Source organism: Lithobates pipiens, unplaced genomic scaffold, assembly GCF_037356315.1.
Source record: "Lithobates pipiens isolate NorthernLeopardFrog02 unplaced genomic scaffold, aLitPip1_a1.2 Scaffold_27, whole genome shotgun sequence".
NCBI lineage: Eukaryota > Metazoa > Chordata > Amphibia > Anura > Ranidae > Lithobates > Lithobates pipiens.
In genome coordinates, this window is record NW_027507788.1 from 42,207,239 (window position 1) to 42,232,874 (window position 25,636).

The 25,636-nt window shown below is 43.2% G+C and overlaps 1 protein-coding gene across 1 annotated transcript in view; it reads left to right on the top strand.

Annotated features, from left to right (window-relative positions):
• The window catches only part of KMT2A (lysine methyltransferase 2A), a 255,114-nt gene that overhangs the window by 86,284 nt on the left and 143,194 nt on the right, over positions 1-25,636 (top strand). Inside the window, 6 exon segments of the mRNA XM_077456885.1 lie at positions 5,589-5,662; positions 9,519-9,644; positions 9,766-9,879; positions 15,975-16,121; positions 17,095-17,190; positions 17,468-17,588. Of these exon segments, the coding sequence (XP_077313011.1) occupies positions 5,589-5,662; positions 9,519-9,644; positions 9,766-9,879; positions 15,975-16,121; positions 17,095-17,190; positions 17,468-17,588 (678 nt within the window).

Below are 25,636 nucleotides of genomic sequence, written 5' to 3' on the forward strand. Positions count from 1 at the left end.
AAGGAAATCTGGAAAATAGAAAGGCAGAGACCTGGCTTAATTCAGGAAATTCATGGAAGGAGCAAAGAGTTTCAATTTCACAAGAGATGAGACAAGGCAAGATTGTCCTAAGGGTTTAGATAGGGACTTGACCAGCATCTCAGATGGCACAGTGAGAAGGGCTAGACTTACACCGCAGAGGCTGCAGGTTATGTTTCGGGCCCTGACAATTAATCATACAGTACAAGACACAGGCAAAGTATTTATAGACCCTTGGTTATAGGCTTGTACCCTCGCGTGATTGGACATGGGGAAGTTTTTTGAGAACACCCCGTTAGTCCTAAGGCGATGGACCTCCAAGGGATCACAGGATTGCTGCAAGGTGGGCTTGATGCCTATGGTTGCCAGCACTGTTTAGTGTGTTCTGGTGGAACATCGCTTGTGTTAGTACGACAATCTTTGTTTTTTTCTCAGTCAGCCCATTGGGTTGGACGAAAATAAACTTCTAGTGTGTTCCAGGCTTTAGGCACTCTGAAAGAACAACCCTTGGCCTTGTGCAGTCTTTCAGAAACCTGGCTTTGCTTTCTCTTGTAAAACATTAAGTTCCCTTCTGCAGGACCCTGTGCTTTCTTTTGTTCTCAACTTGGCCCACCCTGCCCTGCAAGAACCACCCTTTGAACCCATCAGGGATATTCCCTTAGAAGATCTCTTTTGCAAAGTAGTCTTTTTGGTTGCTGTCACCTTGGTCAGACATGTCCTCTCCTGTAAGGACCTGTTCCTCATACTTCACACAGGAAAGGTTGTTTTACGCCCAAGACCATCCTTTGTTCTTAGAGTGATATCAGTCTTCTACTTCAATGAGGACCTAGTTCTACCATTCTCTTCTCTACTCCAAAGCATTCTAAGAAAAATCACTCTTAGGTTATTAGGACCTTGCAAGGGACATTTTGCTTTCATTGCGAAGTGGATAAGTAGGCTGATCACTGGAGTTGACAATTTCAAGGAAAAATCTCCTCCTACACTATTATGCATCCCTTCCCCCAAATGGCTGTTAAGTGGACATTTCAACACCAGACCTCGGAAGCTTAGCTGTGTAAAGCCGTCAACTGATTCTCTGCTCATACTTTTTCAAAGCTATACTTGCAGAGGCGTTCTGACGTTGGGCTTTCTGACTCTTATTGTTGGGCCTGTTGGCATAGCTCTGCTTGCCGAGTAGATGCGCACCCCTCTCATTCATTGTTTGGAGACATTTTTGTGAGCGGTTACCTAGTTTTGACAGATACTTGCTCTCACTTCTGGTAAGGGATGTGGGGAATGATTGAAAGCAAAAGTTCACCAACAACCATCTCCCCCCACGCCCGTGCTCGCAATCTCACGTGACACATTAGAGATCCCAGGAGGCTGCGTGTGGTTCCATTCACAATGCTCAGTGAGACTAAGACTCATACAGATGCAGTGGGGAGCAGTTGTGAGGCTACAAGGAGACACTGCTGGCTTCCCACAGTAAACATGGCAGTGTCGATGACTCGAAGACAAACAATAGGTCCGGGTGTGGACAGCTCTGGATCCCTGGCCAGGTAAGTGTGTCTTTTTTTTTTTTTTTTAAAACAGACCGAAGATCCTCAGTAATATTTGTTTCTGATGTTTACATGTGGATGCTCTTCCTAGTATAGTGGTTCTCAACCACTGGGAAGCGGCCTCCCTCCTCCTGGGCCCTCCAGGAAGCTGCAGATACCCTAAACTCCCAAAGTGCCTTCCTGCTCCATGGTGCCTTCCAAACATAGATACTTGTAGTGCCCCTAATCTCTTTATGAGCCCTCAGTAACCACAGTTCCTCTCAGCTCCCCGCAGTACTCTCGCTTACCGCAGAGCCTCCAGCCTCCAATATTTCTGTTAAAGGGAGGGAGGGGGGAGACAGAACATAATGTTTAAATGGGCGAAAGTCAGATTTTTATGTTTCTGGATGTCATTGTCCGTTAGAATATGGACATCACAACTGATAGGTTATACACTGTTGCTAGGTAGTGGAGAGATCATCTGAACAGCATTCCACTAGCACTTATTTAGGTAAAAGGTGAAGGTTGATGGGAAGCCATAAGCAAAAGCAAGGACTAAGCTCAGCGTACACAGGTAAAGAAAGTTTTTGTTTACTTTGAGGCTTGTAAATTGCACATAAAATGGTTTGGGCTTTCATACATGTGAGCCTTTCATTTTCCTGCATAACGGCTATATGTAGGACATCGATCTGTATGCATTTTATGTACAGTGGAGAATGAAAGTATTCAGACCTTAAATTTTTCACTCTTTGTTACATTGCAGCCATTTGCGAAAATCATTTAAGTTCATTTTTTTCCTCATTAATGTACACATAGCACCCCATATTGACAGAAAAACACAGAATTGTTGACATTTTTGCAGATTTATTAAAAAAGAAAAACTGAAATATCACATGGTCCTAAGTATTCAGACCCTTTGCTCGGTATTTAGTAGAAGCACACTTTTGATCTAATACAGCCATGAGTCTTTTTGGGAAAGATGCAACACGTTTTTCACACCTGGATTTGGGGATCCTCTGCCATTCCTCCTTGCAGATCCTCTCCATTTCTGTCAGGTTGGATGGTAAGCGTTGGCGGACAGCCATTTTTAGGTCTCTCCAGAGATGCTCAATTGGGTTTAAATCAGGGCTTGTTGTGAAGCCACTCCTTCGTTGTTTTAGCTGTGTGCTTATGGCCATTGTCTTGTTGAAAGGTAAACCTTCTGCCCAGTCTGAGGTCCTGAGCAGTCTGGGTAACATTTTCGTCCAGGATGTCCCTGTACTTGGCCGCATTCATCTTTTCCTCAATTGCAACCAGTGCTCCTGTCCCTGCAGCTGAAAAACACCCCCACAGCATGATGCTGCCACCACCATGCTTCACTGTTGGGACTGTATTGGACAGGTGATGAGCAGTGCCTTGTTCTCTCTACACATACCACCTAGAATTAAGGCCAAAAAGTTCTATCTTGGTCTCATCAGACCAGAGAATCTTATTTCTCACCATCTTGGAGACCTTCAGGTGTTTTTTTTTTTTTTAGCAAACTCCATGTGGGCTTTCATGTGTCTTGCACTGAGAACAGGCTTCCATCGGGCCACTCTGTCATAAAGCCCTGACTGGTGGAGGGCTGCAGTGATGGTTGACTTTCTTTACCTCTCCCCCAATAGCTCAGTTTGGCCGGACGACCAGCTCTAGGAAGGGTTCTGTTCATCCCAAACATGTTCCATTTAAGGATTGTGGAGGGCATTGTGCTCTTAGGAACCTACAGTACAGCAAACATTTTTTTGTAACCTTGGCCAGATCTGTGCCATGCCACAATTCTGTCTCTGAGCTCTTTAGTCGGTTCCTTTGACCTCATGATTCTCATTTGCTCTGACATGAAATGTGAGCTGTAAAGTCTTATATAGACAGGTGTGTGGCTTTCCTAATCAAGTCCAATCAGTATAATCAAACACAGCTGGACTCAAATGAAGGTGTAGAACCATCTCAAGGATGATCAGAAGAAATGGACAGCAACTGAGTTAAATATATGAGTGTCACAGCAAAGGGTCTGAATACTTAGGACCATGTGATATTTCAGTTTTTCTTTTTTAATAAATCTGCAAAAATGTCAACAATTCTGTGTTTTTCTGTCAATATGGGGTGCTGTGTGTACATTAATGAGGAAAATAAATTAACTTAAATGATTTTAGCGAATGGCTGCAATATAACAAAGAGTGAAACATTTAAGGGGTCTGAATACTTTCTGCCCCCACTGTACCTTTCTGCCTTATGTTATGGGATGTATTGTATTGTTGTTTCTTGTACCACTTATACAGTATTTCACAAAAGCGAGAACACCCCTCTTTATTAGATCTTTCATGTGACAACACTAAAGAAATTGCACTTTGCTACAATGTAAAGTAGTGAGTGTACAGCTTGTATAACAGTGTAAATTTGCTGCCCCCCCTCAAAATAACTCAATACACAGCCATTAATGTCTAAACTGCTGGCAACAAAAGGGCGTATACCCCTAAGTGAAAATGTCCAAATTGGGCCCAAAGTGTCAATAGTTTGTGTTGTGCGGCCACCATTATTTTCCAGCACTGCATTAACCTTTTTGGGCATGGAGTTCGCCATAGCTTCACAGGTTATCACTGGAGTCCTCTTTCACTCCTCCATAACGACATAACGGAGCTGGTGGATGTTCGAGACCTTGCGCTTCTCCACCTTCTGTTTGAGAATGCTTAATAGGGTTTAGGTCTGGAGAGACATGCTTGGCTAGTCCATCACCTTTACCCTCAGCTTCTTTAGCAAGGCAGTGGTCGTCTTGGAGGTGTGTTTGGGATTGTTATCATGTTGGAATACTGCCCTGCAGCCCAGTCTCCAAGGGGAGGAGATCATGCTCTGTTTCAGTATGTCACAGTACATGTTGGCATTCATAGTTCAATTAACTGTGTAGCTCCACAGTGCTGGCAGCACTCATGCAGCCCCAGACCATGACACTCCCACCACCATGCTTGACTGTAGGCAAGACACACTTGTCTTTGTACTCCTCACCTAGTTGCCACCACACATGGTTGACACAATCTGAACCAAATACGTTTATTTTGGTCTCCTCAGATCACAGGACATGTTTCCAGTAAGCCATGTCCTTAGTCTTTTCAGCAAACTGTTTGCAAGGTTTTTCTTTTGCATCGTCTTTAGAAGAGGCTTCCTTTTGGGATGATAGCCATACAGACCAATTTGATGCAGTGTGCGGCGTATGGTCTGAGCACTCACAGGCTGACCCCCCATCCCTTCACCCTCTGCAGCAATGCTGGCAGCACTCATATGTCTATTTTCCAAACACAACTTCTCGATATGACACTGAGCATGTGCATTCAACCCCTTTGGTCGACCATGGCGAGGCTTGTTCTGAGTAGAACCTGTCCTGTTAAACCACTGTATGGTCTTGGCCACCATGCTGAAGCTCAGTTTCAGGATCTTGACAATCTTCTTATAGCCTAGCCCATCTTCATGTAGAGCAACAATTCTTTTTTTTTTTTCCAGATCCTCAGAGAGTTCTTTGCCATGAGGTGTCATGTTGAACCTTCAGTGACCAGTATAAGAGCGATAACACCAAATTTAACACACCTGTTCCCCATTCATGGCTGAGCCCTTGTAAAATGAACAAGTCACATGATACCGGGGAGGGAAAATTGCTAATTGGGCCCAATTTGGACATTTTCACTTAGCTGCATACTCACTTTTGTTGCCAGCGGTTTAGACATTAATGGCTGTGTGTTGAGTTATTTTGAGGGGACATTTTGAGGGGACATCAAATGTACATTGTTATGCAAAAGCTGTACACTCACTACTTTACATTGTAGCAAAGTGTAATTTCTTCAGTGCTGTCACATGAAAAGATATAATAAAATATTTACAAAAATGTGAGGGGTGTACTCACTTTTGTGATATACTGTATGTTCAATAAAGAGCAATCCTGATTGTTAAAAAATGTTACTGCAAAACATTCATCAGTCATTGTTAAGGGTTTGATATATTGAGCCACAAATCTTTTCATATACATGCCTGAATTCGTCTCCTCTTTGACAGGCTCAGAGCAAAACAAACAGAAGAAACTCGCTGGTAGACTGGCAGTCTTGCCAAGATCAAAATCTAAGGAAAAGGTGAGGAAAGCAGTGTGAACCTTTATGCATGTGTATTTGTACTTGATGCAAGCTTAAATTATTACTAAACACACACTATTTAATTTACATTTACCCTTCTATTTCTGTATATGGACGATGGCACTGTAATTTAAAAAATAAAATAAAAAACCTTAAGTACCTTTTTCCTAATCAATATACAGCTGTCACATGACCCAGATCATTCCCAGCCTGTCTGCAAGGAAACAGGATAAGCAGGAGGAGCTTCTAGTCCTCTGCTGCTGTTCACACATTCAAAATAAAAAGCAGCCTTTGGAATACAGAGTATGTATTGTAAAATCTTGGACAATAACCTTTTTCGCTCAGCCAGAACACTGAAGATGTGTCTATGATGGGTCTTCCAGCATAACATTGACCAAAAACATTCCACCAAGGTGACAAAGGAGTGGTTCAAGAAGCAGCACATTAGAGTTCTTGAGTGGCCTAGCCAGTCTCCAGACCTTAATTCTACAGAAAATGTGAAAGCGTTTTTAAACCGCTGGGCGTTTTTATTTTCTTCTTCTTATAAGCAAGGCAAAGGCATAATGTGCTAGCACATTATATGAAACGTACCTGAAAACAAAGCCTTCCAGCGATGCAGTGTCATCTCTGGAGACCACTTCCATCTCCACCTGTCTTGCTTCTGGGTTCACGGACTTCGGCTCTGTGACTGGCCTGAGCCACTTCAAAGATGGAAGTTTATTTACTTTTTTAAGGATTTAGAGACAATCTAACCAATTGGACCAAAATTCCTCCTGAGACGTGCGCAAACATGGTAACCAACTACAAGAAATGTCTTACCTGTGTGCTTTCCAACAAGGGTTTCTCCATCAAGTACTAAGCTTGTTCTGCTTGGGGATCAAATTCTTATTTTACTCACTGAACTGCAACTCAAATTTATCATTTTTGTATCATGTGGTTTTTCTGTATTTTTGCTTGATATTCTGTCTCTATCATTTAAAATACACATACAGTGCCTTGAAAAAGTATTCACACCCCTTAACATTTTCTACATTTTGTCACAAATTTTAAAGTGGAAGGAAAATGATAAATGGTTTTCATATCATTATTATTATTTTTTTTTTTTCAAATCAACATCTGAAAAGTGTGGCATGTCTTTGTATTCAGCCCCCTTTACTCTGATACCCCTTACTAAAATCTAGTGGAACCAAATGCCTTCAGAAGTCACCTAATTGGTAAATAGTCCACCTGTGTGTTGGATAACCTTAGTTAACAAGCAGCATCATGAAGGCCAGAAACACACCAGACAGGCCAGGGATAACGTTGTGGAGAAGTTTAAAGTAGGGTTGGCCAGTTTAGGTCTTGTGTTATTCCACTATCATTCCTCTGTATAGGCATGCAGGTCTGTGGTCTGATGGCGGATTCCCCCAGCCAGTCCTCCACTTCTGTGGTCAGTGCAAAGCCACACCCACCCCACTCTGGATACGCTCATGGGCGGGTCCGTGCATCGCTCTGGGATCTATCGTGATCACGTGACTTGCTTTTCAGGAGCCAGGGAATACATTAAAGGAATTATTTTTCCTCTAAACAAAGTCATGACAGCTTTACGTTTCTCAATTGAAAACTGTTTTTGTGGGAACTTAAGTTTACAACTACTTTAACCGATTACCGATTTTAACCAATAAAATAAGAGTTTAAAAGTCAGATTAAAGTCCGTTTTAAACCTGTGTAACTAAAAGCAAGCCAGTTAAAATATCTCATAGAGAACCACCATTTTCAGAACTCCTAGTGCCCCTCACTTATTTAAAGGTACAGTGAGATAATGTTGGGGCTTGCTTTACTGCTTTTAGTTAAATTGGATTTAAAATACTACAGGCTTGCGTTTTCTACTTTATCAATTATGTCAAATAAAAATGGCAACACTTTACAAAAATTCTAAACAAGGACCCCTTTTTAAAAGTAGACAGTCCATGGTGATCTCTTTTGCACAAATTTTTTATTTTATTTTTCAATTGAGGAAACATGCTGGTATTGTAGTAGTTTAAACATGGAGTTGGCTAATGCTGTACTAGGCATCTATCAGGCTAGGTTCACACTTGTGCGGGTTGTTGCTGGTAAATCGCACTTGTTCTGCACCTGCAACCACCTGCAGCCAAACCGCGCTGCTACTTTTGCAGACATCTGTGGCTGCCATTCATTCCTAATGGCACCCCCACACATCTAAAAGCACAGCGTATTTTTATTTGCAGGAAATCTTGTGCCTGAAATGCAACATTCGATTTTCTCTTTGTGTGTATTTGAAAAAATGGTGCAGGAACCTTTGTTCCTGCATGAAACGCAGGCACAGCATGCATTCAGCTGAAGTTTTGCATTCAATTTTACTTTAATGTGCAGGATAAGGGAACTGGAGTTAATAAAAGTCACATAGAGACCGCATTGAGACGGACAGGAGGGGAGGGGGCTGATTAAAATGAAAAAACAATTAATTACAACTTCTCATCTATCTGTTGCTCTTCCTTTCTTTACTAATCTTCATAAGTCCTTACTTTTGTGAGAGGAAGGGGAGAGCTCTTACTTGTAACACTAGTGCTTACATGTGTTATCGCTGTAAGTGGTCATCAAAGCTATCACAAGGTACAGAGCCACTCCAATTTCCTCCGTACATTGTGTCTGTGATCTAAGCTGTTCAGTGACAGCCCAAATCACAGTTATTCACAGGTGCACTGGCTATGTATTTTTTGAAGTGCTGTTTGTAATTGGCACTTCCAAAATGCACATTTACTGTTCTGCCATTTTAAAAGGTACAGTAAAAGGGACGTGGTAAAAAAAAAACCTGTTGGTGTCCATTCACACCACTGAGGGGTTTTAGCGCACATCTGCTATGCCACACGTTGCATTATTCTAATGCTGACCTTACACACATGGATTTCTCATGGGATTGTCTGCCAAGCAGATGTTTTGGTTGGTCAGCTGTCTCAAATCGTAATTTGCAATCCAAATGAAAAATTTGTTCACATGAGTTTTGAACTTTCTGAATGATTGTAGTTTTGTGTTTATGGCCAGCATAAGAGAAATAAAGGAGTTGTAAAAGCCGAAGGTTTTCTATCTTAATGCATTAAGACGTTTGTGTGTAGCAGCCACCCCAGCACTCCTAATTACTTACCCAAGCCCCATCTCTCTCCAGCATTGTCTATGAATGTCTAAGCCATTCCAGACAGTCCTCTTGATTGGCTGGGACACAGCAGAGGTGCCATTGGCTCCCATGGTTTTCCATCCAGGTCAGTCAGACAATTAGGGCAGAGAGGAGGCCGGGTCGGGGCTCTGTGTCTGAATGGACACAGACAAAGCTGTGACGCGGCTCCAGTGCCCCCATAGGAAGCTGCTGGCTATGGGGGCACTTGATAGGGAGGGGCCAGGAGCAGTGAAGAGGGACCCGAGAAGAGGGTGATTCAGGCTGTTTTGTGCAAAACCAACTGCACAGAGGAGGTAAGTTTAACATGTTATAAAATAATAAATAAAAAAAATAAAACCTTTACAATCACTTTAAGGGCAAGTCAAAACCTGAAGATGATACTCATTTCAGTCTGGGTCTAGGTTGCAGGCATTGCCATCGTTTCTCATCACCTGCATTTTAGCATCTCTCTCCTATGATATCTTTTGTCTCACAACATATAGGTTAACTTTGAATGGAGATGCTTGTATGCCCAAGGTCTAGTTCACTGTAACCTGCATTCCCATTTTTTCTGACTTGACAATAACATTTTGAAGCTGTTGCATCATTGCATAGAAAGGTTGTTGTTTAATATATTTAACAAGCTACCCTATTACATTTGAATAAAACTTACCAGTATATGTCATGGGGGTTTTGTCTTGTCAGGAGAAGCCAATACCTCCCAGCAAGCCTGAGGTTAATTTCAGCCCTCTCAGTTCTCTGTGCAATGGCAGTGTCTCCAGACAGAAACCTTTATCTGATGGAATACATAGAATTCGAGTGGATTTCAAGGTTTGTAACTATTTTTTATTTATTTTTTGTTTGTTCTTGCCTATTTAGTCCAGATAAGGAATGAGGCAGTTTTTGTAAACCTTCTGTGCCATGTTCTCAAATGGTTATGATTTTTCCACAGGGGGATTGTGATTTAGGTAGTGCCTGGGAGATGGGTGGCCTCAGCATACTCACAACTGTACCGATAACCCCACGCGTAGTTTGCTTTCTGTGTGCCAGCAGTGGAAATGTTGAGGTGAGTTTATATTGACCGGTGATGTATTTTGAAAATGGACCTACAACCTGATTTTGAGATGAATGGGGAAGACTTAATACCTCTGTCATGTTATTACTATTCTCTTTAGGAGATTAACGCCTACTTAATGTCCATTGTCACTGTTACAGAAAGTGATAAAAAAATCTTTATGAATGCCACTAGAACAGGAATATTTTTCTTTCTTCTGGTGTTTTTACCATTTGCAGCTGTCACATTTGTCAAATATTCCTTCCTCCTGTGCGTCTTGCACAGGAAGTAAGGGCAAACTCCATCCTAAACCAAAAAAAAGTGTTGGCTGAAATTCCACTTTAAAAGATATATATTTGATGTAGTCTGTAAAAAATTTACTGAACTACACCGTTAAAGGAAAATTATCTAGTTTTAACTAAATCTGTCATTTATACTCTTTCTCCATTGTGTTTTTCTCTTGCTTTGTTTTCTAGCTTAAAGTGACTCTGTTTAAACTAAAAGTGTCCAAAACATGTACCTGTGAAGGTAGTACAGAATTATGTAAATAGTTACTTCACATGCCACCTGCATCGCCAGACCGTTGAAGACGAATGCCTTAATGCTTCATCAGAAATTTACGCTTTTGGGTCGATTGACCCCTGGTCCTGTGCTGCACTCAGTGGTTCCTGCCCTCAACTCCCATGTGGAGGACTGTCTTCAAGTTGATGCAAGTTTTTGCACAAATTCAAGGTCAAAAGTAAAACGTGCTCAAAATTGCCTCTTAAATGTGGTGGGACGTGCGAATCTTGTAAAAATGATCAGGGCCTCCCAACTTTTGCATACTGCATAACTCACGCATCTGGATCCCATATGTGTGGTTTCACAAAATAAACTCGATTTATAGTACCCAAATATGGAAGGGCATTTATTTTTTTAGCAAATTTGCCCATGTATAGCCTCTTGACACAGATGGAGTCTGATGCCTTTGCTGATACCGCACTGGGTCCCACGCTTAAGCTTATGCAAAAGGTATGGCATGAGAGGAAGGTTATTATGCATTATGATGGGATTTCCATGTATATTCCTTTGTGGGGAAATCCTAGATTAGGGGTGCTGCAGGAATTGGAAGGGTTCCACTTCTGGTATACCCATGGTGTTCGATATGTTGCGCAAATGTAAATCCAAAACAAAATTAGAGCCTGTCAGGATTTGCAGGAGATGCAACACCTACCTGCTTCTAGTTTTTTTTTTTTAAGTACCTTCAATATAGGCATACCCTGATAACTCATATTTCGAAAAAAAACTCACCCTTCAAAATATGCCGTTAATTACCTGAAGGCTACTACTGGAAAACTGGGTTTTATCTTGTCTCTATACAAACAATTGCTGGAAAACTATCTGGCTAATCTAACACTTTAGGTCATAATAAGTGGGAGCGAGATCTCAGATGATTTCTGGTTAAATATACTGGAACTAGTGACCCAGGTGTCCCTGTCTCTAACGCAAAGACTCACTCAATCATTATCAATCATTTATCATCCACAGTGAACCGTACTCCCCTTACATTATTTAAATGGGGATGTATACCTGCTCTGGACTGTCAGCAATATCAGGGTAATCCAGCCGATTGTTTTGATCGGCATGTTCGATACTGGTGAGTGATTGTGGATACAGTTAATGCTGCATATCAAACACAGCTGGAACCTTCTTTGTCCATTTACCTGTTGGGGGACATAGATGAGGAACAATTTCCTCCTGAAGAGTACCAATCCTAAGGTTATTATTTATGGCTTGTAAAACTATTGCCATGAAATTGTTATCTCCTAGTCCTACACTGGAAGTTGGAGACAACATGTTAACACTACCCAGTTAAGAGAACAACAGATACATAAACATAGGGGTGACCCCAACCATTTTTCTAAGCTTGGGGACCCCTGGCTAGTGGTTTTGGGGTTCAGCCCTTTCTTCTCTGGTCTCATTAAGGCTACTACAATGTTTTAGACCTGTGCCAAATGTAGCATTCCCAGGGATTTAACTTAACTTCAAATATATCTTCTATTTTTCTTACATGTGTACCATGAAGTGAGGCTAATACCTCACTTGACTTTTGGTTATAAGAATATAAAAGATGCAACATAGTCATGTTACCGCTACAGTGCATCTGGAAAGTATTTACAGCCCTTCAATTTTTCCACATTATGTTACAGCCTTATTCCAAAGGGGAATTAAATTCATTATTTTCCTCAAAATTCTACAAGAAATACCCTATAATGACAATGTGAAAGAAGTTGGTTTGAAATCTTTGCAAATGTATTAAAAAAACGAAAAATAAATTAAAAAAAACACCTATTCATAAGTATTTATAGCCTTTGCCGTGACACTTCAAATTGAGCTCAGATGCAATCCTGTTTCCACTGATCATACTTGATATGTTTCTACAGCTTGATTGGAGTCCACCTGTGGTAAATTCAGTTGATGGGACATGTCTTTATATGCAGCTAACAATGCATGTTAGAGCATAAATAATTCCCTGAAGTCCAAGGAATTGTCTGTAGACCTCTGAGCTGGGATGGGATTGTATTGAGGCACAGATCTGGAGAAGGGTACAGAAGAATTTCTGCAGCATCAAATCTCCCAATGAGCACAGTCGCCTCCATCATCCGTAAATGGAAGAAGTTTGGAGCCCCCAGGACCCTTCTTAGAGCGGTCACCCAGCCAAATTAAGCAATCAGGGGAGAAAGGCCTTAGTCAGGGAGGTGACCAAGAGCCTGGCGGTCACTCTAACAGAGCTCCAGCATTTCTCTGTGGAGAGAGGAGAACCTTCCAGAAGAACAACCATCTCAGCAGCACTCCACCAATCAGGCCTGTATGGTAGAGTTGCCAGACAGAAGCCACTGCTCAGTAAAGGGCACATGACCGCCTGCCTGGAGTTTGCCAAAAGGCACCTGAAGGACTCTAAGACCATGAGAAAAAGAATTTGCTGGTCTGATGAAATAAAGATTGAATACTTTGGCCTGAATGACCAGTGTCATATCTGGAGGAAACCAGGCACCGCTCATCACCTGGCCAATACCATCTCTACAGTGAAGCATGGTTTTAGCAGCACCATGCTGTGGGGATGTTATTCAGTCAGGATTGAGGACAGCATGAATGCAACAATGTACAGAGACATCCTTGATAAAGACCTGCTTAAGAGCGCTCTGAACCTTAAACTGGGGTGAAGGTTTATCTTCCAACAGGACAAAGACCCTAAGCACCCAGCCAAGATAACAAAGAAGTGGCTATGGGACAACTCTGGGAAGGTTCTTGAGTGGCTCAGCCAGAGCCTAGACTTGAACCCGATTGAACATCTCTGGAGGGATCTAAAAATGGCTTGAGAGGTCCTGCAAGGAAGAATGGGAGAAACTGCCCGAAAATAAGTGTGCCAAGCTTGCAGCATCATACTCAAAAATACTTGAGGCTGTAATTGGTGCCAAAGGTGCTTCAATGAAGTATTGAGCAAGGGCTGTGAATACTTATGTATATGTGCTGTTTTTTTTCCCACATTTTTATTTTTAAGAAATTTGCAAAGATATCAAACGCATTTTTTTCACGTTGTCATAGGGTATGGTTTGTAGAATTTTGAGGAAAATATTGAATTTAATCCATTTTGGAATAAGGCTGTAACATAACAAAATTTGGAAAAAGTGAAGTGCTGGGAATATTTTCGCAGTGACAAGGTGCTCCCACTTCTTCAGGTCATTGACTGTTGGCATTCGTGGCTGCCTGGGACATTTTAGATCATGGGTCCAGAATGTCCTCCTGGGGTACAAGTTGGAGAATGTTTTCCTCTTTCACCCTGCTTTTTGCCTTCCAATCTGTCTTCTTTCTTACATTTAGGGATCTGATGGCTGCATTGCTGCAGCTGCTAGCCTCGGGGGTGATTGTCCTGTGTCATTGAAGGATCCCATTCTATTTACCATTATGAAGGCTTAGGGAGGACTTTCATCCCACCCTGGACCTAAAGTCTCTGAACTTCTTTCTTTAGGTTCAGAAGTTCTACATTGATTCAACCAGGTTAATCATCGCCTTGCTCCAACAAGGAGATCTCCTAGCTTTTGCGGACATTTATGATGCCTATTTGAACAGTCCCTTTATCTTCCATGCCAGTGCCTTTCGCACTTTGGCAGGGGTGAGTGTCACTGTCAGTTCTTCGTTCTTCTCTTTGACATGTCTACAGGTCTTTACGAAAGGGCTGGCTCTAGTTCATGCTTCGTTTTAGGGTGTCTACTTTGTGGGCTTTCTAAATGACCTGCTGCTGTAGGATTGATCAGTCCAGGCTTTTGCTTCCATACTTGCAACAGATGGTACAATTGCTGCAGAGGTCATGAGCTTACTTAACTTGCAAAAGTCTGCACAGAATTATTCTCACTTTGCCTTGTATTTTCCAGCCCTGACTGCCATGCACATCCTCTAGTGAGGAATATTGCCAGATGCCGTCGGACATCAGCTGGGCCCAGGAGTATACCCCTTTCACCCACTGGTGTTTCAATATCTCTGACATAGGTGTGGGAAGCTGGAAAGTTTTTTTTCATTTAGGTCTAGAGTCCATGGAGCTTTTAATGTGGATGCTCTGGTGACTCTGTGGTATTCTCACTGATCTACATTTTTCCTCTAAAAGAAGTTTGATCAGTTCCTCACATAGGCAGTCTTCTCATCTGGAAAGCCTAGTTGCATGGTGAAAACTAAAGAAGACAGAACTCTGTGGGATGAATTTTGAGTGCCTTCCAGCCAGGTCTGGATCATCATTTTTCAATGATCACTGGCCTCTCACTTCTTGGTGAGAAACCTTTATTCAAGAGATCGAACATATAGTTTCCTCCCAGATGGTCCAGATGACACCTTGGGATCTTAATCTGGTACTTTTGTCCCTATCTGGTATATTCCCTTGGCTGACCTGACGCATAAGATGTTTTCCTTGTCATGTCCTATCCAGGAGGCAGATTTTGGAGCTGGCTGCATTATCTTGTAAAGAACCCTTTTTGGTGTTTACTAAATTATAAAGGCTGTTCTGAGACATAAGACCTTCTTTTTTCTGTAGGTGTTTTTTCCCCCCACATTAACCAGGACATTGTCCTGCCACTCCTTTGTCCGACTCCTATTTTCTCAAAGAGGTTCTCTTCACTGTGTGGATAAAGCCTGTACTGTTTTCAGGTTTGCCTCTAAGCTGCGGCTTCTTTCACAGAACTGGATTGCATTTGTCCTTCCTGAGGGTTCCTGCAGGCGATTGCACTTTATTCAGGGTGCCTCATGGGCTTTTCAGAACCAGGCATCTGTTGCACAGGTTTGCATGGCCATCGCCTACTCTTCTGTTCATGCTGTGATTGTTTTACCAGGTGGATGTTCCAGTCTCTGTTATGTCAGCTTTGGTTACAAAGTGCTTCAGTTTGTGTCTTCAACTTCTGTTCTGTGAGCCTGTTGATATTTCATTATTTTTTTGTGTTGCCCACCCCTCATTTTTGCATTGCTTTTAGGTATCCCAATGGTCTAAGACTGCCTGTGTCCTGTATTGTACGAGAAAGAAACAGGATTTTTGATTTGCCTTTAAAATCTGCTTCTTATAGTACAGTAGAGAACACAGGACATTTCCCCTCCTCTTATTGCTTTCTAAAAAATTTAGGTTTGCTAGGAATGAGAGCGTTTGTATGGCGGTCCTTACAGCTCTGCTTTGTGTCCAATCACCTGAAGGTGGGAGCATATAATCCAGGCGTCTAAGCCCCTGTACACACGGTCGGAGATTTCGACAACCAAATCCGTTGGATTTTGCCCGTCGGATTTTGTTTCATGACGGAATCAGTCCGATGCACACAGTCGGATTATCCGACAACACGGTCCGATAGGACACATTCCGACTGATTCTCCGACCGCGTGTACAAGGGCTTAGACTGCTTGTGACCTGTACTGTACTTCAAGAAACTGATTTTAGAGGTTATTAAATTATCATGCTTCTCTTTTATTATTTTAGTTGTGCGTGTGTGTTTTTATGTATGTGGTTATGTATGTATGTATGTATGTATATATAGCCATCACTGTGCACTCCTAATTCTTTGAATTGTTTTCTCCTATGTGTCCTTGTTTCATTTTAGTTTGTTTTCTGCCAAGTTTGTTGTGAGCCATTTCACCAGTTCTGCTTAGAGGAGAGAGAACGACCTACAGAAGATCAGCTGGAGAACTGGTGTTGTCGGCAATGCAAGTTTTGCCATGTATGTGGTAGACAGCAACAAGTTAACAAGGTACTAACTTTTTCTGCTTTTAAGAAGAATTGCTATGTAAAACATCTCGGATGTAACATTTTGAAGCAGCGCAGTTACCATTGACCTAAATTCTTATGCAAGAAAGAGAGCTTGGGACTTTAAATGAGGTAGATCTAGCATGGCTAAAATATGAATCAATGTGAGAAGACCTGTTTTATTCAATACATTAAAAAATATAACATAGTAAAATGAGTACATGCATGGTAAAACAAGCATATCAATTGCATATTATTAACCAGATATTCATGAAAGCAATCATAGCAACTTAGAGATTACATATTGAGGTATAAGACAGTTGTCCATCATATAGGATCGCTTGAAAAGCAACATATGGTAACCATCTAAAAATAAAATGAAGCATCGAAATTAGCCCGGCGCATGTTTCGTGGTTTCCTACCACATCATCAGGGGCAAGTGCACCAATGTTGGTAAAAAAGCATAAATTCAACAATATGGTCCAATGTTGCACCCAAACACGAGGGAGACTATATATGTAAAGGAGGGGAGAAACAAACTCATCCCACTGAGTACTTGCATATCAACTAAGGAAGGTACAAATGAAGTTTGAAAAAAACAATACCTGCTCAAAAGGAAAAGAAGAGTGCAGAGGATATAAGAAAAAGGATGAAAGCCAGCCAATGCTGTCTTCAATCATACACTTAAAAGCATAGGCAAAAAGCCCAGTCAGGTGATTGCCTAATGCTGTGACAGAGAAACATTATCCACAGGTCTGTGCAGTATGCTGCTGGAGGTGCTGCCAAGAGAGCTCGTAGAGTGAACTAAGGATCATCCTTATGTGCTCAGCATGACCAAATCCTGTGCACTTTACCACTTTTCCATGAATTGGTGAAAGGTATAAAGGTTTAGTGAGTGACCTGACAAGCAAACTGTATCTCTGACTTAAATTCTCTTTTCTGTCTTATTCTTCTTTCCTGCTTATTGTTCCCTGTAGCCACTCCTTGAGTGCAATAAGTGCCGCAACAGCTATCACCCAGAGTGCCTGGGACCAAACTATCCTACAAAACCAACAAAAAAGAAGAGAGTCTGGGTAAGTCAGTTTACTATAGTACTACAAAAATGAGTTTGTTTTGCAATTGGCTATGGATTAATAAAATTGACTTACCAGACCATTATGTGCTTTGTAATAAGACAGAATAACTATATGTAACCTATTGTATCTGCTTTTTGTGGAAAACTGATATTACTGAAATGTTTTCAGTAACAGAAAAAGTAATCAAATTTCTAATACAATCCCATGTGATTTTTTTTTTAGATATGTCATTGTATTTAAGGAAATATAAAGCAGTGAAATATTTGTTTTCCAGATCTGCACTAAATGTGTGCGATGTAAGAGTTGTGGGTCCACCACACCTGGTAATGGCTGGGATGCACAGTGGTCACATGACTTCTCACTGTGCCATGACTGTGCCAAACTATTTGCTAAAGGTAAGATTAGAGAATATTAATAGAACCTCCTCCGCTCAAGGTGTATACCCAATAATAAAATATACTTTGTAACATAAAGTGTTAATATCACAAAGTTGCTACATATTGTATATTATCCCTCAAATCAAGAAAACCTAAATTTACAATGCAAACGCAAAGTGTAAAGTGGGGCGTGGCCTGAAGCTGCATGTGCTAAGATGTGCCTGAGCTGAGCTCCGCCGACGAGATCCTAAATCTACCATCCTGTTCTTCTCTTCTCGAGACATCCACCTGGTATCTTGCCTGCAGTGTCTCTGTGACCCTTGGAGAGATGTCACCACCTCGCAAACAGATGCACACGGTTGCTAAACTTGATCGATTCCGCAGACAGGATGGAGAACCGCAGGCCAAAGATGGTGGCTCCCCCTCTACCACCCACATGGCCAATAAGGCAGAAATTCTGGAGGCAATCGCTACCTGACAGCCCTCCCTCCCGAGGATTGAGGAGGTGAAAGTGGACATCTCCCTACTCTGCCAGGATATGCAACACTTGCGGGAGAGAGTGGGTGAGACGGAGCAATGCCTGGGACGCGTGCAGGAAGCCCCCCCCACCTCTGCACGAGTCGGCGGATTAGGCACATGGCCTCATCGCCCAGCTCCAGCAGAAACGAGATGATTTGGAGAATAGTTCGAGGTGGAACTATCTTCATATCATAGGCCTCCCAAAAGGAGAAGAGGGTAACTACCTAGCCACATTCCTTGAAGACCTGCTCATCAACACCTATGGCAGGGAGGCATTCTCGCAATCATTTGTTGTGGAGCTAGCTCACCGGATGCCTGCAAATAAAACACCTCAGGGAGCACTTCAATGCATCTTTTTTGCAAGTTTCTCAATTACAGGGATCGTGATGCTAACCTGCGACTAGCTTGAGAGAGGGCTAAAATCCCCCTGCTTAACCATCAGATTTTGTCATTTCCCGACTGCAGCGGAAACGTAGTCAGTTCACCAAGCTCAAGCGGAGTCTGCGAGTCTGCCACCTAAAGTACTCCATGCTATTCCCCGTTCGTCTCCTTGTGGTCGGCGGAGGGCTGTGTACATTTCTTTGAAGAACTGGGAGCTGCCGTCGAATGGCTCAATCGATTAAATCCTGCTTGAGCTGTAAGTACTGTACAGGCACCTGCTGCAAAACTCTCCTGCCTACCTGTATGATGCTGCCCACGGCCCCTGCTACTCTGTAGTTTACTGGGGACACTGGACATGTGTTTTTTCTTCTCCTTCAGCCCCTGTTATGTTGCTTATGCTCCTTTCTCTTTCGTTCATTGACAGACACAGCTCCTTAAAATCTTGACCTTAGGGTTATATCCCCACCTTCAGGAGAGGGGCAGAACATGTTACATAGTTAGTCAGGTTGAAAAAAGACACAAGTCCATCCAGTTCAAGTGCAAAAAAAATAAAAAAATGATATCATACAATCCCATATACCCGATTCTATACCCACTTCTATACCCACAGTTGATCCAGAGGAAGGCAAAAAACCCCAGCAGAGCATGATTCAATTTGCTAAAGCAGGGAAAAAATGTCCTACCCGATCCCCCAAGAGGTAATCGGATTTTCCCCGGATCAACTTTATCTATAAATGTTAGTACCCAGTTATATTATGTACACTTAGGAAATAATCCAGGCCCTTCTTAAAGCAATCCACTGAGCAGGCCAGAACCACCTCTGCAGGGAGTCTATTCCACATTTTCACAGCTCTTACTGTGAAGAAACCTTTCCGTATTTGGAGATGAAATCTCTTTTCCTCTAGACGTAAAGAGTGCCCCCTTGTCCTCTTTGTTGACTGTAAAGTGAATAACGCGACACCAAGTTCACTATATGGACCCCTTATATATTTGTACATGTTGATCATATCCCCCCTTAATCTCCTCTTATCAAGAGTGAATAAATTCAGTTCCTCTAATCTTTCCTCATAGCTGAGTTCCTCCATGCCTCTTATCAGTTTGGTTGCCCTTCTCTGCACTTTCTCCAGGTCCCTGATATCCTTTTTGAGAACTGGTGCCCAAAACTGAACTGCATATTCCAGATGAGATCTTACTAATGATTTGAAGGGGGGCAAAATGATATCTCTCTCTCTGGAGTCCATACCTCTCTTAATACAGGAAAGGACTTTGCTCGCTTTGGAAACCGCAGCTTGGCATTGCATGCTATTATTGAGCTTATGATCTACCAAACCCTCCAGATCCTTCTCCATTATGGATTCCCCCAGTTGTACTCCCCCTAGCATGTATGATGCATGCATATTCTTAGCCCCCAAGTGCATAACTTTACATTTCTCAACATTAAACCTCATCTGCCACATAGTCCCCCAATTAGACAGAGCATTGAGGTTGGCTTGTAAATTGGATACATCCTGTAAGGGCGTTATTCCACTGCATAGCTTGATGTCATCTGCAAAGACAGAAATGTTACTTTTGATCCCAGACGCAATATCATTTATAAAGATATTAAAAAGTAAGGGTCCCAGCACTGAACCTTGGGGTGCACCACTGATAACCTTAGACCATTCAGAGTAAGAATCATTAACCACTACTCTCTGAATTCTGTCTTTTAGCCAGTTTTCTATCCATTTTACAAACTGATATTTCCAAACCTGTAGACTTTACCTTACACATGATCCGTGTATGCGGAACTATCGAACGCTTTTGCAAAATCCAAGTATAGCATGTCCACTGCCACCCCTCTGTCCAAGGTTTTACTTACCATCTCATAATAAGAAATCAGGTTTGTCTGACAACTTCTGTCTTTCATGAATCCATGCTGTCTGTTGCGTAAAATATTTTTTTCCTGAAAGAACTCGTCTGTGTGGTCTTTTATTAATCCCTCTAGTATCTTTCCAACTATAGAAGTTAAACTAACAGGTCTATAGTTACTTGGTAAAGACTTCGTTCCCTTTTTAAATATAGGCACCACATTGGCCCTGCGCCAATCCAGTGGTGCTATTACTGTCATTAATGAGTCCCTTAATAATGATATACAATGGCTTTGAAATTACAGAGCTCAATTATTTTAGGATCCGTGGGTGGATGCCATCAGGTCCAGGTGCTTTATCCACCTTTATTCTGTCGAAATATTTCTGGACCATATCACTTTTGAGCCATTGTGGATTTGGGGCTGCGTCACTACTGCCCCCATTATGGACATGAGCTCCCCCATGCTCCTTTGTATACACAGAGCTGAAGAAAGTATTTAATAAGTTAGTGTTCTGTTTGTCCCCAGTCACCCACTCCAGATTATTATAAAACAAGCAAAACTGCATAGCACTGCCCAGGGGGTGGTCCCACTGGCTATAACCCCTCACTCTGTTTCCTGCAGCTCAGTTTTTTTTCTGCCTAGTGTAGAAGGACCTGGCTCCCTGAGGGGACCATTGGTCCTGGGAATTTTTCCATTTTTTTCTGTAATTTTGATCCTGTGATCTACAATCAACAGCCGGGCTGGGTGACAGGCTGGATAATATAGATCCTTGTAGTCTCCCCAGCCTGGCCATCGAGCATGTCCAGACCCTAGTTACGCGCTGGGTCGGCCACGACATCCCCCTTTCTGGTCCAGGGGTGGCCGGTGAGCTATAGGCTCCGGGGCACACATATTACCAGGCTACTGCTGTCCGTGTCACAGTGTGCTGTGACCGACAGCCACCCCGTAATGCTCGGGTGATGGAACTGTGGAGGAATGCGTCCAGTAGTCCCGACAGGAGGGGTAATTACGGCTGCACCTCCCTCGGCAGAATGGAGCCGCTGGACATTCACAGGAAGGTCGACTAGGGGGTCTCTCAATCTCCCTTTCTTCTCTCCCTGTCCCTCATTCCCTCCTCCCCATGCTGGGACTGCTGTGTGACTGGGCATGAGGTGCAGTGCATGTACCTGGCCGGGGGTGCTCCGAGCCTTGGCGGGGGGCTGCGCTGCCTCTTAGGGTCTGCTCCTTCTTTACCTGTTTTTTATGGCCACAGTGAGGTGTTCAGGCTGTTTGCCATGAGGGGAGGCCGCGGCCATTTTAATGTAGCCTTGTCAGTGCAAACTGGCCCACACGCCTAAGGTGTTTCCGTATAAGTTCATTTACGAGGAATGGAGAAGCCGCAACGGGCCTTTTCAGTCCCGAGAAGAATGGCGGTGCATTACCCTTTTGAGGAGAGCCTCCTGAAAAAATAAGCATCTCCTCCGGTCTTTGACCCCCCCGGTATCCAGGTTGAACAAAGTAACCATGATTCCGGTAGAAGGGACTCCTGCTTTCAAGGACCCTGCCAACAGGAGGGCCGAGGCAGTGTTGCCCGGTCCATGTTTACGGTGTCGTGGTCAGCGTCACGACCTGTGTTGGCCACGGCCTTGCTGTTGCAGACGCTTACTGAATTGGCAAAGTTGTTACACCATTAATAGGAGAAGCAATAGACTTCCCCCGGTCTGCGTAGAACTGGCAGATCAGTTGGTGCATGGCTTTAAGTATGTCTGTGATGCGGCCCTGGATATGGTCCCCCTGCTCTCTAGAGCATCAGTATCAGCAATGGTGCTACAGCACCTGATTTGGCTGAAATGCTGGTCTGCGGACCAGGCATCTAAAAAAGCACTGGCTGATTTGCCCTTTCAAGGTGAGAGGCTATTTGGATCCTCGCTAGATGACATTATTAAAATTTTTACCTGTGGGAAGAGCATGTTGCTCCCACAGTGCAGGAGGGGTTAGGAGCCACGCCGTAGGTCGGCAGGTAAGCGTTCCCAGTCCGACAAGGCACCTGCTGAAAGACAAAAGTGTCCCTGGTTTCCAAACAAGTCTGCGAGCAAAAATGTTACCGCATGAAGGTTTGCCCCTGCCCGACTCTCGGGAGTTTGCAGCTTGGTGGACCTCCCTACTTTCCAACCAATGGGTCTGTGAACTGGTTTTATCGGGATACAAGATAGTTTCTTTCTTGTCCACCAAACAGATTCTTTCCCTCCAACCTTCATCTACTTCCGGCTCATCGGGAGGCCATGTTTTGGGCAGTGCAGGACCTGCTACTGCGCGGGGTTATAGTACCTGTACCTATGCTGGAAAGGTTTCAGGGATTCTACTCCAATCTGTTTGTAGTGCCAAAGAAGGAATGGGTCCAATCCTGAACCTCAAGGCCCTCAACAGCTTTGTGAAAGTGCAAAGGTCCAGGATGGAATCGGTTCGCTCCGTGGTCGCTGCACTCCATCAGGGGGACTTCCTGGCATCCTTAGACATCAAGGACGCCTACTTACATGTACCCATATGCCTCGGGCATCAGAGATTTCTGCGATTTGATCAGTCAGGGAAGAGCACTACCAATTTGTGGCTCTCCCTTTTGGTCTGGCGTCAGCACCCTGGGTCTTCACCAAGGTGTTAGCCCCAATTCTGGCATTGTTAAGGCAACGTGGGATCGCAATCGTGGGTTACCTAGATGGCCTTCTTCTGAGAGCAGCTTCCGCCTCAGAATTAAGGATGTGACGATCACCATGAAAACTCTTGGTGCTGACTCAATGCCTGGAGTACCTGGGCTTACTGCTGGACTCCTCAGAGCTGAGAGTCTTTCTCCCTTCAGACAAGCTGCAGACTCTTCAAGCTGCGGTGAGGTTATTGGTGAACCGCAGGTGGTCGTTGCTGCGTTTCTGCATGCGAGTCCTGGGTCTCATGGTAGCCACATTCGAGGCGGTACCATACGCTCAATTTCACACTCGAGTCTTGCAGAAAGAGATTTTGTTAAAATGGGACAAATCTCCGTTATCCCTGGATTGTCAAATTCGGGTGAGCCAGTTAGTCAGGGATTCCCTGCTCTGGTGGCTGAGGTCTCCGGCCCTTCGGCCCAGGAAATCGTTCCTTCCTCTCCATTGGACGGTGATCACAATGGACGCCAGCCTGACTGGTTGGGGGGGAGTTTTGGGTGTACAGTCGGCCCAGGGCCATTGGACATGGGAGGAATACCACCTGCCGATCAATGTGCTTGAGCTTCGGGTGATCAGGGATGTCTCTCCAAATGGTCAAAGAGGCTGCAGGGGTGTCCGGTCAGGATCCAGTTGGACAACGCCATGGCAGTGGCGTATGTAAACCATCAAAAACCCAGCACTGTGTACTGTATGTAGCTGAAGCTACATATGGCTCATACATAACTTTGAGCCAACGCAGCAATTTGTGAAGGAGAGTGTTTGTTTAGACCATCTTGGTCTAAAGGAACTATTTAAATTGACAGGAAACCTCAAAACCAGCTTTTAATGAATTGGTCTCCTAGGCCAAACACGCTCAGGACTTCCCAAAGTTAGGGTCATTCATTCTGATTGATTAGAATGCACCAAGTTCCAGATAACCTTAGCAAGCTTGTTTGCCAACACCTGCACCAATAATTTAACTTTGGACGTTAACAAGTAGATGGGGCGATAGGAATCTGGAAACAAGGCGTCTTTACCCTGTTTTGGGAGGACTAATATTGCCTAAATCATGGACTGAGGAGATTCCACCTCAAATGCTGTGCTTGACATCTCGTGGAACTTCAGCAGGAGTGAATTGCTAAATTGCTTACACACCTCAGTGGGGAGGCCATTTGCCCCTGTTGCTTTATTATTGGGAGTACTAGATAATGCTACTTGGAATTCTTCTAGAGCAGGTTTTCTCAACCCTTTAACCCTAGAGGAACCCCACAAATAATTTTTGTCTGGAGGAACCCTTACTAAAACCAAATCATCAGGGCTCAAGAGGCCTTTATATTAGTGGTCAATAGGAAGAATGTCCCCCTTAAAGTGGTGTTTAGAATGCCACCCTTAAAGACAGCTAAAAAGATATTTGGGGTCATGCTGCTGGCTTTGCTAAGTGGTGCTGAACCTTGAGCTCTGTAGGCATCATCAAATAGGAGGTTCATCAGCCACAGCTCAAGGAACCCCTAGCAACCTTTGGAGGAACCCCAGGGTTCCACGGAACCCTGGTTGAGAATGGCTGTTCTAGAGTGAACAGAGAGTTACAATAATTTCTATTGATCTTTGAGACTAGGGCGTTGGTCAGGAGCATACTTCACTTTAGTGTCATATAGACGTTTTAGAAAGTATCTGCTCTACAAAATCAAAAGAGCCGGCAACTCCAATAGTCTTTAATCAATTTTATTGACACATGAAAAAAAATAAAAGATACAAATGGGCTACCTGCGGTATCCTTATGTTATGTGAAACCTGACCTCCGATAGTGGTAATTGCCCCAACAGATGATGGAGACTTCTGAGCTTTGGCTATAACTGCAAGAAGGTGTCTGTACCTTCCCTTGCTTCATAAAATTGTCTTTAGCATAAGGGACCTTTTGTTCTTCCGTCTTAGTAACAGGCATATTTCTATTCGTTTGTTGAACATCTTTCCACTAATTTCTTTGACAAGGACTCCATGTAAAAAATGCCTTCATAGTGTCCGACACCACTTGGGGAGAGAACGAGTCCTTGCTGAAAATAAAGAACTCAGAGTCAATTAAATCTGTGGAAGGGATTTATTTCAACAATATTGGGTTTACTTTCCACATACGGAAGTTAGAAGTACAACCAGTAGTCAGTTTGATCTCTAGAGGGGAGTGGTCAAATCTTCTAGCTGTAATTGTTGAATCTGTTATATAGGGCAACATAGATTTCAAGCCTAAGACCAAGTCTATCTGGGATAGTGACAAATCTGTGCTAGAATAGGAATACTGCCTCTCATCTGGATGCTGCAGCCTCCATTCTGTATATCTAGGAGTCCCACTTCCTGCAGTTTGCATGTTCTCCCTGTGCCTGCGTGGGTTTCCTCCGGTTTCCTCCCACACTCTAAAGACATGCAGGTAGGTTAATTGGCTTCTGTCCAAAATTGACCCTAGTATATGAATGGGGACCTTGGATTGTGGTCTGCTTGAGGGTAGGGACCGATGTGAGTGTGCAATGTACAGGGATAGGGACAATTGTAGACACCCACTCAGGTTGAATTGGATGGACTGGTGTCTTTATTCAACCTTGCTAACTATGTAACTAACTATGCAACTATATTAGACCTCATGTTTATATGGGGGTGGAAAGTAAACATTTTCA